Source organism: Eretmochelys imbricata, chromosome 5, assembly GCF_965152235.1.
Source record: "Eretmochelys imbricata isolate rEreImb1 chromosome 5, rEreImb1.hap1, whole genome shotgun sequence".
Lineage (NCBI taxonomy): Eukaryota > Metazoa > Chordata > Testudines > Cheloniidae > Eretmochelys > Eretmochelys imbricata.
The window spans coordinates 37,368,806-37,382,913 of record NC_135576.1 but is presented as its reverse complement, the minus strand read 5'-3'; the positions used below and the strand labels follow the sequence as shown (position 1 = coordinate 37,382,913).

The window sequence follows — 14,108 nt, the reverse complement described above, 5'->3', positions numbered from 1 at the left end:
TTTGTGTATACATAGAATATAACTTAGTTATTTCTCTCCCAATTTAAAATTCAGAAGATTGAAATAGCAAAAATAGTAATTATATTCATGTGTGCACATGCCTGCAGTTAGAGTTTTCAGTAGCTCACATGGTCCCAATGTCTCTGACACCGAATCTTTGGGGAATATCTATTTTTAAATTCTGTCATCTAACCATGGAGAAGTTCTGGAGTAAAGCAATATTATTTTGTGTTGTTATTTTCACAATTCATCTCTCAATTTACTGTATCTTCTGAATATAATGTATTTATTTATTATAAATCAATAACATTTTCTCATTCTAAGTTAACCGTTTCTTGACCATTAACATGCTTTTTTTTTTCTTTTTTCTTTTTTTTTCCAGTTTAAAAGAATGCTCAACAGGGAGTTGACCCACTTATCTGAAATGAGCCGATCAGGCAATCAGGTCTCAGAATATATATCAAACACATTCTTAGGTAAGAATATATTATGGGAGTGATTTGTCTTTTTAGTAGTTATGCATTTTATAAACTACATTGTTCAGTATTTGGACAGAGAGATCATTATAAATTGATAAAATTAGCTCTCTGCATAAATTGTTGCATATAATACATTTTGTGTTGCTGCTCTGCTCAGAGAGTTGTTGAGTACTGTAGCAAAGCGTTCAGGTTAAAGACCTATCCCTGTGTATTCCCATGAACTGTTATGGTTAACATGAAATAATCTTGCCTATTACCAGCATAATTGAGGAGGGATTAATATAGTGAATTGTTTGATAGATTTAAAGATTATCCTTGCACCCAGTTCTCATTTTGCCCAGTACAGAAGTTATACAGTTATACTATAAAGGCATCTTGATCTGATGAAAGTACACAGCTAAAAATAATCTCATTGAATCTCTCAGAACATGGTGGTGGTGCATTGGCATTCCCCCTCTGCAGATAGAGAGGGTGATAAACATGACTTGAGTCAACATCTGAACAGATTTCTGCTAGGAGAATAACTTCAGCCAAGGAGCTTGTGGTGGGGAGGGCTTGGTAACCCTGACACTGTATTAGCAGGTATGAAGATAATAATTGAACAGTCCTCTCAAGTCCCACCTGTGTGATTTTGTAAAGAAAAAAGATTTTTTTGCTATTTTTAAATAAATAAAAACAATATTCTATATTTGTGTATATTGAAGATAGACATAGAATATGCTAATTTAAACATGTCTTGAAGACACGCATACACTTAGACTGTTTAAGATTGTGAATATAGGTAGGGACACATGGGTATGTCTAGATTAGGATTAAAGGGCATTAAAATATATGTTAAAATATAGCATGAATGTGTGTGTGTGTGTGTTTAAACAAATTTTATCCAAGTCTACAATACCCTAAATGAATTGGTTAAAGTGGTGTCCATTTTATTTATTCACTGTTTCAGTAGAATGCCCAGATTCACCTACACAGTAAAGTTTGCCTGTCTGTGTGAGAAGTGAAACTCTATTGTACAGTTTCAGGAATATTTAGAAACTCAGGATAAGGCTGCCTGAGGAGATGACCCACTTAGAAGGTGCCTCTCACATCCTCTGACTGAAAAGGCTGAGCTATCAGCATCTTTGCATGTTTTCACTTGAAAAATTAAGACTCATTTTGACAGGAATAAGAAAATGCAGCTGTCAGCCTTTCACATGTGACCTGCATCTTTCAAGCAGAATAAACTCTGGAGAGACAAACACTTAGAATCTACTGAGAATGAATATTGTCTTTCTGTGGCTGGCATGCAAATAAAAAACAATATATTAATAAATAAAGGAAATGCAAATGTAAGAGGTTGCAACACGGTTACCTCAGTTACAGAACTCTCCTTAAGTATAGTATAATTAGAACATGCATATAAATATATAGATTCAGAACAACGATGTGTGGAAGGAAAATGTTCTTACAGAAAATTTAAATGAATTTATGTCTTGTTAACCAAATTCTGCATTTTTCCTCATCTGCTGAGCATTTAAAGACCTACTAACATTTGAAAGCTAGGAACCTTTAGTGAGAAAAATAGGGTTTTCCTGTTTTGCTTTGAAATATAGGCACTTCACTCCTAATCAGCGACACATGCCTTGAATGCAATTATTAATAATTACAACATATATATATATTTCCTCTTGGTAGAGAATCAAGGTTCCTACAGAGTATATTCATACATAAACAGTGTGATTAACCAGTGCTCTTCTAGTCAGATAATGTAATAGAACCTAGCAACCAGTATAAAATAATTTGCTGTAAAAACCATATCAATATGGTAAATTATCTTATTTTAAACATACAAAAGGTGTTGAGCACTCATAGCATTAGCTGCCCATATTTAACAAAACATGAGGAAATCCCATGGAATTCCATGGCAGATCTCAAATCTTTCAGACAGAGACACTTCCTTTCACTTGAGCTAATCTGACAACTCAGTTTATAATCCTCCCCGTTGATGGATCTAAACTTTGTGCATATGACCGAAACCATAAACATCAAGGTATGCACACGAGTCACTGCTCTTCAGCTGTTGTCTCTTTGCACTGGTCAAGAACTCTCCTCCTCCCCTGCTTTTCTAATTGGTCAGAGAGTGGGGTGGGAAGAGGGAATTATGCTTCAGGCTAAAAACTTGGTGACATTTTTACATTCTCATCTTTGCTGTGATCTGTTCAGAATTCTCTGCATTTTCCAGTAGTTGCAAACTCCTGAAAAGTAGACAATAAAAACTGAAGAAGCAAACACAGTAATCCAGAATGCCACTGCATTGCCTGGGCAGTTTCAGTGTCTCCATTAAAGATGACCAGGGCAGGAGGGGAAAAGATGTTTGTACTTTTTTTTTTTTGTAAGATATATATGTAAACATATAGAAGGTCAAAAGGTTGGTTGGCTTGTTTAGAAGTGTATTTTTAATGATTTTCCCTGATTATTTTTAGAAGTATCAGTATTGTATTGTTAGAAGTATTGTTAGAAGTATCAGTCCTTGATTTTCCTTGAAGGACTGGAGAACACATAGTGGTATTACATCACAAAAGATAAGCTTGAGAAATTGAGAAGGAGACTTTTTTTTATCAAACTTTTAAAAACTCTTTGCTTAGTTGTTTTTTGTTCGTTTGGTTTTGGTTTTTGAGCGGGTTATTTGTTTTGTTTAAAAATTAGGAGAAAAGCCCTCTATTGCAATAGATTTCACATGCACACACCCTGTCTCTTCAGCTGAGGGGTGAAAGGGCATATTCTTCAGTTCACCAATCCTCAGTCAAAAACAGGAAAGATCGGGACTTGCTATCCCTCTTATTTCTAAGGTTAGAAAAAAAGAAAAATGCTTTTAAAAATATTTTTATGCCTCCTGTTATATATCATAAAGAAGCAAAAAGGGCAAAACCACTTTTTTCTCTCCATTGCAAGCCATCCCAGGTCACTTAGGCTAACTTCAGAACCTTTAACATTCAATAATATTCCATTGTTTCATAGCACAACAAAAGGGCTTTTTTAAATGTGGGGGAGGAAGCTCAGAGACTACTTAATTAAATTTTTACATATGGGAAAAAAATACATGTAATATTTAACTCTTCCAGACTTTGTTGCTTTCCATCTGCTTGAAACAAGATAAAAACAGTTCAGAAGAACCTGTCCCAAATGAATTGCATGCAATGAAATCCAGACTCAAAGGGTATGTCTACATTGCAATAAAAATCCCATGGTACTGAGTCTCAGAGTCAGGGTCAGCTGAGTTGGGCTCTCAGGTCTCGAGCTGCGGGGCTAACAATAGCAGTGTAGATGTTTGGGCTTGGCTGGAGCCTGGGCTGTGAGACCCACCCCCTTGCAGAGTCTCAGAACCCAGGCTCCAGATCAAGCCCAAACATCTCCACTGCAGTTTTACAGCCCCGCAGCCCACGTCCTGTGAGCCTGAGTAAGCCGACCTGGGACAGCTGCAGCCGTGCCGCAGGTCTTTTATTGCAGTGTACCCTTTGGGGCTCATTCTCATTTACATGAAGGTCACTTTTCACTAGTCTGGAAGTGGAAAGGGGGCCTTAAAGTGTATCTAAGTGTAATTTACCCTAACTTTAAACCCCCTTTACACTGCCAGAGCAACATAAAGTAGCCATCTGTAAATGAGAAGCAGGCCTTATGTTTCTGGATCTTTGAGCTTTCCTGTTGGAAGTGTTTCTGCACATTTGCAGTGTGGTCATTGTCAGAAAAGTGACTCTGTAAAAATGGTACCTTCTTATTTAACACATCTCCTTCCTTTGCATCTTCAAGTCACATGTGCATATCTGACAAAAACAGTTTGCACTTTGGTTAACACGATAGAGCTAATTCATCGGAGAACAACAAACTACACTCGTTTGTACTTCACAGGCCATGAGCAAACTTGCAAGTTAAGTCCTGATTACAGATATCTTTATTACTGGTAATGATGTAAGCACCAGAAAGAACAGCTTGATTTTCAGATCCCAGTTTGAACTTCCAGGTGTGGCAATTCTTTAAGAAATGAAATCTATTGCATCATAAGTTAAGTAAGTAATGTCCCAAAGTTAGAAACAGAAGACATATGATACCTCACAATGTTATTTTTACAAAGTCACCCTTCAGAATATCACACTTCAGACAACAGACATTTCCAAAACTAAAGTGTGAACCAAAGAAAAAACAAGCAGTATTTTGACAAGGGCTTGAAAAATATTGTAATTTCCTTGGGTTGTGCATATGCGCATGAGAGATGGTAATGTTTTAGCCTGAAGCCAGTATTTAAGGGTAAAATCTATCAATACTCTTCTTGCCATAATCTGCTCAAGCTATTTGTTGTATTTATGTTATATAACTTCTAGAGCTGGTCAGAAATTTTCTGGAATAGAGTATTTTTTTCTGTCAGAAAATGCCAGTTTGTTTAAATGTTGTATTCCTGCAGAAATGTTCTTTGAGAACACATTGATTATAATGAAATTCATAACAGAAACCAGGCAGATTTTGGTTGGTTCTGCCTGCTTGGTTTCCTGCCAGCTCGCCTTCCAGCCCCTTGGCAGCCTGCTAGTGCTTGCAACCGCCTTTCCAGAATCCCTGGCTCTGGGGAAGCTTGCCACAAAGGCTGCCTCGGAGTGGGAGCTACCAGGACTTTCAGACTCTGGCAGTTCGGAAACCCTGGGAGCCCTGACTCCCTGCCTGCTGTTTCCAGAAGTTTGAAACGAAATTTTGGAATTCGCATTCTATAGGAAATACCTAAATTCATTTTTTCATTCTGATTCTGAACTTTTTATTATTATTATTATTATTTTGGAAGGTCCCATGGAATGACAATTTGAGTTTCTGGCCAGGTCTACTACTTTCTTTTTGTGGAAAGGATTACCTCCCTATACATTGTTGGGCGAGGGGGGATGATGCAGCCACAAACTACACTCAAAGTCTATTCAGAAATAATGAAACAACCTTTGGAATAGTGCAGTGCTTCATACAGTTGAACAAAGTTTCTTTGTTCAGTTGTTGTTGTTTTTAATTTCGAATAATTATTAGTCTCCACATTTAGCTTAAAAAAGACAGAATGATAATGGAAGGGTTATAGTGTACACAGAATCAATCTTAACCACTAAGATCGACAAAAAATATATAATTTTTATAAGTATGGAAAATGCCCTTCAAAGTTATTTTTTTCTCCCCTTTCTTCAAAGACAAACAACATGAAGTGGAAATCCCTTCTCCAACACAGAAAGAGAAAGAGAAAAAGAAGAGGCCTATGTCTCAGATCAGTGGAGTGAAAAAACTGATGCACAGCTCTAGTTTAACTAATTCCAGTATCCCCAAATTCGGAGTTAAAACCGAACAAGAAGATGTTCTTGCCAAGGTAAGGAAGATTTAACCTGTTCTCTACCAAGATCTTAGAAACTTACCATGCAATTTAATGAAGTTTTGAGGTTGTCAAACAGACTTTAGTGTGTTTTTCCATACTCTTTCCACAGCCTTTGATTTAAAGGGCTAATGCCAGTTTCTGATCTCACTTAGGCAAGTATAAATCAGGAAGTCTGAAAAAACGAAGTGAGTGTATAGTAAACTTCTGTTCCAACAGGAGAGCAGTGGGAATTTTTTCTGCCTGAGGAGAACATAATGTAAAATAAACAAGCATTGTATGTGTATTAATAAGGTCCTTATGCATAAATCATCAGCAAAATAAAAGGCAAACTTTAATTTGAGCACTATCAGAAGGTTTAGTATATTATTTTCACAGTGGTTCAACCAGTTTGTTAGCTTGAATCTTCATGACTCTGATATTGTAGCTATTTCAAACAAAAATGATTGGAAAATTAAGTATTTGATTTAAGAGTTTCTGTTGCTTAATTTCATTCTAGGAACTAGAAGATGTGAACAAATGGGGCCTGCATGTTTTCAAAATAGCAGAACTATCTGGAAACAGACCTCTGACAGTCATCATGCATACCATTTTCCAGGTGGGCGAGATGGAAGCTGCACTAGTGCTCTTTATTCATCAATCGTTATGTTTCTTATAAACTTAATTGTTTTCCTCTTCCTTCCTCCAGGAACGGGATTTGTTAAAAACATTTAAAATTCCAGCAGACACTTTAATAACTTACTTGATGACTCTAGAAGACCATTACCATGCAGATGTGGCATATCACAACAACATACATGCTGCAGATGTCGTTCAGTCTACTCACGTACTGCTATCAACCCCAGCTTTGGAGGTAAATCCACACATCCATGGAAGAGGGGAGAGAGAAACATATATGCATGCGAAATATCAAAAACTCTTCTAAGCTAAATGTAAATTATCCTAGGGTCTGTAAGATATATATATATATAGTTTCATGAGACTTTCTCTTCTAAAGGAATTTAGTGAGGACCCAAGTTTATTTACTTGGCTAGTGCTAAATCAACCACATTCTTTTGGTAACCTGTTTTCACCATCTGCTTTTAACTACAGGTCATGTCCTGTCATTTCCCATGTGGCGTTCTCATTGAAACCAATGGGAATTATACAGGAAACATGGTGACAGGATGTGGTTCCCTAAGTAATATAGTACAGTGTTGTTTTTTTCACTGATACATTTTCTGTGCAGCAGGTTACATTTATATTTTTCTGCTTCTCTGAACTGAATTTCTCTAACATTTACTTCAATGTAACTTTCAATACTCAGGCAGTGTTAAACCCATATTAGATCCTTAATGGGTTGTCTTACTTTGTTAAAAAAAACCTTGAAATCCAGACTTTTTAAAAATGAATCCTCTTTATATGAGCTGTTTAAAAGAGAGCTTAAGTCTCTGAGGGGAAAGGAAGCTAGAGAAACATTGGAATCTCTCTCCTCTTTTATTATAAAACTGTGATTAAGCTTAACTTACATCTTACTTTGAAACTCAAAAGGATTTGACCTTGACCAGGTTTCCATTTTTGCCGTCTGGCTCACAGAGATTCCAATACTAGAAGGTGCTGAATGCCTCCTCCCTCCCTCCCTTGCCTTCTCCTTGAAGTGAATGAATTGGGAGAGCTCTAGGGATATCTGGGAGGTCTCTTTGCTCCTGAAAGAAGCAGTCCTCTTGTAGAAGATTTCCCTCATGGCAGGGAGGAGGTTCAGCTTCTTTTCATAAATGGAGCTGCATTACCACTCGCTTCAGTGAGCAGCCACATTGATTGTCAGTAGCGTTACTTAATCTGTCCCGTCAGTTATCCTTCAGAGTCTTGTTTTCCAGCACAGTGCTTGAGCTAGTAAAATACTCATATCCCCCTGCATGCTGTTGTTGATGGGTTTATTTTCATAATGGCTTCTAAAAGGAGAATCAGTACATTGTAGAATGTATACCTTGCAGCTTACAGTTATAATAAATCATATCCATTCTCTCTTAATATCATTTAGGAGGCATGCTCCTTTTTAACGTAACCAGTACATATTATATGTTGATAATGTAATATAAGCATGCTTAATGCAACATAAATATACTACTTGGGGTAACACCGTAGTGTATAATGATTAGTTAGGCCAAAATTTTCAGACTTGGGTAGGTGGTAAGATTTAGGCACCTCTCTATATTTAGTGATCTAAATACAAATGACCTTATTTATGGAGAGATGCTGAAAAACCCACGATTTTTCATTCCATTGAATTCAGTGGTACTTTCAGTGCTCAGGACCTCTAAAAAACAGACACTTTTATGCAAGTGCATGTCGATACCCAAATATGAAATGTCTTGTATATGTAATGGACTATTTTCCAAAACTTTGTGAGGATCATATTTAAATAACATTTTGAAGTTCCTGTTATATTTAAACTGTGTTGAAAGATGTTTTTGTTTTGTTTTATTTTTTTGAAATATGAATTTTGAAGGAGAAAAAATCAATGCACTGTCCTTTTACTGAAAAGGCAGTTTCCTTGTTCAGTAATTGTTGTTTCTGTTGTATGGTTTTTCAGGCAGTGTTCACGGATCTGGAGATTCTTGCAGCAATTTTTGCCAGTGCAATACATGATGTTGACCACCCTGGGGTTTCAAACCAATTTCTTATCAACACAAGTAAGTGTGGGTTGGTTTGTTTGTTTGTTTTTAATACTTACAGTTTCTACAGTTGGTATCCTGTAAGATATGTGCATAGAAAATGAGAAGCACAAGCTTTTCCGCTTCATACCCTTCTCTTAGAATATACACAAGTGTTTGTATTTTAATCTGACAGTCATTTTGCAAGGAATTTAACCCTAATCTGCCCATTGCACTAAATACTCAAAGGGGGCAGGAGTTACTAGGTGGATGAACTCTAGCACTGTCACCCACTAGGGGCAGAATGGTTCTTCTCCTGAAATAAAGTGGAAGTTTTGTAAGGTTTCCATTCAGTAAGGAAAAAAATGGGTAAAAGCAGAATAGAAGATTAATGGAAATAAAATATAAAGAAATGGAAAAAAGAAAGAAAACAATTAATATGAGTAGGGTCAGCCCTAGGTTTGTGGGGCTCTTTGCAAAATAGCATGTGCCGTGCCCATTCCTTTCTGTACATACCTGTGATAATTTCCTAGCTGCTGCGTCCTTATGGCATACATGGCTGCCTCCTGCCTGCAAAGTCTCTTAGGCTGTGGTAAAACCTCTCCTCTCCCTATTTCTGATGCTCCACAGCCTGTAGTGATAGCCCCCTATATGAACAAAGAAGCATGGAGACGTGGAACAGCCTAACACCACCTCTGAATGTGAAGTCCAGTGTACCAGTGACATGTTCTGCACTGCTCTGGTCTGTGCTGCAGCATAACGAGTTTTCTACCAAATATGAGCATGACTTTTATTTTTTTAAGGGCTAGATTGTGATACCTCTATTGAATAGAACCTAACTCCATGTGTAACCCCATTGATTTGAATGGGACTATTTGTGGAGTAAGATATTATACAACATGCATAAGGTAGCACAGTCTGGATCAATGTTAAGTTACTTTATACACTATTATTGCTTTTGCCATCCCAACTGAATTTCCTTTTACAGTAGCTCACCAGAATTATCAAGGTTGAAATTATATTGAGGGTCTGAGAAAGCAAGGGGGAAAAATCAAGAAAATGGAATCATGACTGTGGGTGCATCTTTAACCCATCTACATACATGTTAGTAGATACTGTAGGTAATTTCTGCATTGACGCACTCTGTTGCACTAGTGCTACAATGCCATGACCCAGCAGTCTGAGGGAGAGTGATCCAGCTTTGACTTTTTTGCTGTTATAGGTTCAAATAAGACCCTGAACATTATTTGAATTTATTTTTATGTGCTTTAATGGCCTACGGGCTACCCTACAGTGAAATGCAAATTGGTGACTCATCCACAAGGAGGAGGATTGGGGATGTCACAGAAGTTTCAAAGCTATATTGATAGCAAGTGCACTTCAACAGCTCAACATAGGAACAGACTGAACCAGGTTTAGTGCACAAAATAGCACTTAATATGCCAAGATGTAAATAAACCATTTCCTGGGTACACTTAATGATAACATAATATTTTGAGGGAATGGAACTGCTATAGAATGAGAAGCATTAGTTTTAATTTAAGTAAAAGCATTTGAATCTGGGAATTATTTTTATTCGTTTCTGGGGAGATTGCTGAATTTTTGTGAGATTACCATTGGGTGACTGGCCAACTCAAGGGACTTGTAGTGGTATATAAAGCTCTTCACTTCTGGATAAACAGTTCAAATCCAGCCCAACTATTCATATAGTTATTCAGTGACTTATAAGAAATGAGGCAATCACTTTAGCCCAGTTAGCTGGAGAAGCTTTCACATTACATTTGGCACTAACTGGCACTCTTGTTGGCAGGCTAAAGAGAGGCCAAGGATTTCAGGGCAATGGAGACTGCACAACACTGTCTCTCCCCCAGGATAGTGTTCCCTGCCAGTTAGGTTGGAGGTGCATTGCCATGGCACCGTATAGAAGTCTGTACTGTCACTACATGTGTTTTATTCACTCTGTGGATAAACAGAGAATGCCAGTCTCCAGAAAGGCTCTCACTAGAGCTCTTTTTACAAGTATTAAATTCAATGGGGACTCAAACTTTAAAAGGGTTAGAGAAAAACAGTAGAAAATGCATCACCATCCCCGGGGACAAAGACACTCCCCCAAACAGAAGACAGTTCATCTAAGAGTATATATACTGATTTATGGGACCCAAGAGGTCTCCCACTGACCAGGAGGGATGTGGCTAGGGCACTGAGAGGAGACACAGACTCTCTGCACCCCATGGCCAGCCTCTTTGGCAAAGGTCCCTTGGACCTGTGGGAATTAAGGTGCTCCCCCTCAATCATAACCCCTGAGGGAGAGCAACTATATAAAGCCATACAGTTTTCTTCAGTCTTTTCTCACAAACATACCAGGAGCTGCTAACAAGATTGTTATATTGAATAACATGGGGGTACTTTTCCTTCTTCCACAGCAATTACAAATATTAACAAAATCAAACCACCCACAGGGCCAGCCTTTCTGAGTAACAGTAGTGTTGAGCACTCCTTTCGGCCTTGGCCTCCAGAAAGGCTGTTTTTCCTACAATTTTCCACTTTCCTTCTTGGAAAAATAGCAAATAAACATGCTTACAGAATTTTCTGTGAAAGATGAAAGGGCTGTTGGTTGACAAACAAGGTCTTTTTCTTCTCTGCTATTATGGCTTTTCTGCCTTCAAGGCAAAGAAAGGTAGAGGAAGGATTTCCTGAATCACAAGCTTCACGTGTTCGGTACAGCAGAGTGAGACAGCAGGAGAATACGTAATGAGGCTCCTGAAATCTGAACACAAGAGCCTTCATGTGCAACCCCAGTGAGCTGAAGGAATTTTAGACTACCGTGTCTATAAAAGAAGATAACGAGGACAAAGAGTAGAATAGACTGATGCACAGCTAGATTTAGGATACAGAAACTAATAAACAGAAATTAATGTCAATAAATGACAAGTGTGATTGTATACAAAGTATTCTTTTTCAATAATGCAATCGTTATAGGCCATATACTCAAAGGCATGTAAACTGGTTGTGTGTATAAAATCTAGCTGTGTTCCTGCGTAAATGGAATAAAATATGCTCTTCATTTTCAAAGTAGGCTGGTTAGTCGGCCTAAGTAGATGCATGCAGACTTTTGCATATATCTAAGTACAAGTTGTTCCAGGATGTTGCTAAGAGGGTACATGAGCCCCTTTATTTTCACTGCAATATAGACTGCATTAAGAATACTCACATTTGAAAAGGCAACATTCTGTCACTATTAGTGCATTGCATGCAATTCAGTCATTGGGCCAGGTCACTGCTTAGGGCTTTCAAGCCATATGGCTCTCCAATAGAATATTGAGAAACACTACTGGTATTATCCTGTCACCCTCCTCCCAAAACATGCTGTTTTCATATACTAATGACCCCTTTTACTCCTCAGAGTGCCTGAGATTGTTGAAGTGCATAAATTGAAAATCAAGCTGTTTGCTACATGCCTAAACCAGGGCAAATCCTTAGCTTTGTTTTCCTGGCTCTGAGTTGTAGGCAGATGCAATTTAACTTGAATAATATTGTGCTATAAGGTGTGTGTGCCATATTTTCCATCTGATTTGGTGCACATGTGGGAGGGGTTCTGAAAGTACTGATCTGATTCTTTATGCTTGTTCCCCATACTCCTTTGCCTCAGTTTGTTAGGGTTTTCTGGGGTTTTAGGTTTACTTCATCAGTTCCTATAGTCTCTGAGTTACTTGGTTTACACAGGAAACAATACTCGTTTCCTGTGTAAGCCAATACAGATAGTTAAAAGATAGAAGGAACAAAAGTGTATCTCTAAATCCTGTTACAAACATTATGAACTCACTTTTCTGTGTTACCAAATGGTGTTTCTGTGTTTACCAAATGGTAAATCTAGGAAGGGGTTAGTTTGACCTGCAGCGATGAAGAGAAGGACTGTTCTAAATATTAGAGGAATATGTCTCAAGGAAGCTGTCTTGGGAATCTGAAAAATCAAAAAATAACCTGGGGGAAAACACAAGCTTTGTTAACATTCTGCCTCATGACTGTCTTGCAGACTCTGAACTTGCCTTGATGTACAATGACTCATCGGTATTGGAGAACCATCATTTAGCTGTGGGTTTCAAGTTGCTACAGGAAGAGAATTGTGACATTTTCCAGAATCTGACCAAAAAACAAAGACAATCACTGAGGAAAATGGTTATTGACATTGTGAGTTTCAGCTTGAATTTCCCACTTCTAATTCATTCAGATTGAATTAACAAAACAAACCTTAGGTAGTTTTCTGGTACATTAGATACACTCAGGCACATAATGCAGACAATGCAGTGAAAATTGCATTATGTATAAAGCATGTATGTTGGAGTTCTTTTGAGTTAAAACTAAAGGCTGGCACAACCAATAGCCTTTATGGCACGGGGAACCCTAGTTAGGAAAAAAATGTATATAGTCATATGTGTAGATCATGGTTTCCCCCATACCTTCTGCCAAAAAAACAACAACATAAACCTGTATCTCTCTGTGATTTGGGGGCTGTCATATTCAAATATTGAAAAAAAATCTTTCAATTATTTTAGTTACTAATACTTTGACTTCACCTTCAAGGTACTTGCAACAGACATGTCTAAACATATGAATCTGTTGGCTGATTTGAAAACTATGGTTGAAACCAAGAAAGTGACAAGTTCTGGAGTTCTACTTCTTGATAATTATTCAGACAGAATTCAGGTAAGATCATCCATGCTGAAAAATAGTCACTAGCCTACATTTACTAGGTTTGTCTCCCCAGTCCTACGTGGGTGTTCGTCTCATTTAATTCTGTCCCCATTCTCACCTCATTACGCTCTCCCTGTCCTTTCAAATGTGTCCATTAGCCACAAGTGCCATATTTGACTTCAGTATCACATTCTGTTGGGCATTGACCAGTTCTTTGGTTGAGCTTTGAGGAAGGAAAATACTTTTTCTGGGTTTAATTTGCTATTACCTAACTTCTAAGCATCTTTGAACCTGAGCAGTCTTGCACTTAAACATTTTCTACCTCTTAATATAGACAGAAGCTGTAGAAGTGAGATAATTTTTGGCTATTAATGCAAGTGTGAAAAACACACATAGGCACATCCAGCTTTTGCTGTACAGAATAAATGCTGTGCTACCTGTATTTTCAAGATTCTGTTTCGCAGCCACCAAATGTGTAAATGGAATAAAGAGCCTTTCGTCTCTAGTGTTAATAACGCAGGAGGTGCTCAGTAGATAATATATGTTTGTCCATTTTAGGTTTTACAGAATATGGTACACTGTGCAGATCTAAGCAATCCAACCAAGCCACTCCAGCTCTACCGCCAGTGGACCGACAGAATAATGGAAGAGTTCTTTCGTCAAGGAGACCGGGAAAGAGAGAGGGGCATGGAGATAAGTCCCATGTGTGATAAGCACAATGCATCTGTAGAGAAATCACAGGTAATCCATTTGAATAATTAATGAGATAACATGCCAATACATTCTAATAGATAAACTTGGATCTTAGCCACTTGATTTGTTTTATTTGCATGGGTTTCTGGATGTATGTTGTTGGATTTTTTCCCCTTTTAATTAATACAGCTTTTAAGAGGAGTTGAGATTTCCTACCATTAAAAATAGCTGTGTTTGGGCCAA

General features: G+C 37.7%; 1 protein-coding gene across 2 annotated transcripts in view; it reads left to right on the top strand.

Moving 5' to 3' along the window:
* The window catches only part of PDE4D (phosphodiesterase 4D), a 670,100-nt gene that overhangs the window by 650,890 nt on the left and 5,102 nt on the right, over nt 1-14,108 (top strand). For both annotated transcript variants that reach the window (XM_077816883.1, XM_077816884.1), the window contains 8 exons: nt 383-476; nt 5,672-5,844; nt 6,347-6,445; nt 6,536-6,700; nt 8,420-8,519; nt 12,514-12,668; nt 13,062-13,184; nt 13,731-13,913. In XM_077816883.1, the coding sequence (XP_077673009.1) occupies nt 383-476; nt 5,672-5,844; nt 6,347-6,445; nt 6,536-6,700; nt 8,420-8,519; nt 12,514-12,668; nt 13,062-13,184; nt 13,731-13,913 (1,092 nt within the window). The remainder of the gene's footprint in view (nt 1-382; nt 477-5,671; nt 5,845-6,346; nt 6,446-6,535; nt 6,701-8,419; nt 8,520-12,513; nt 12,669-13,061; nt 13,185-13,730; nt 13,914-14,108) is intronic.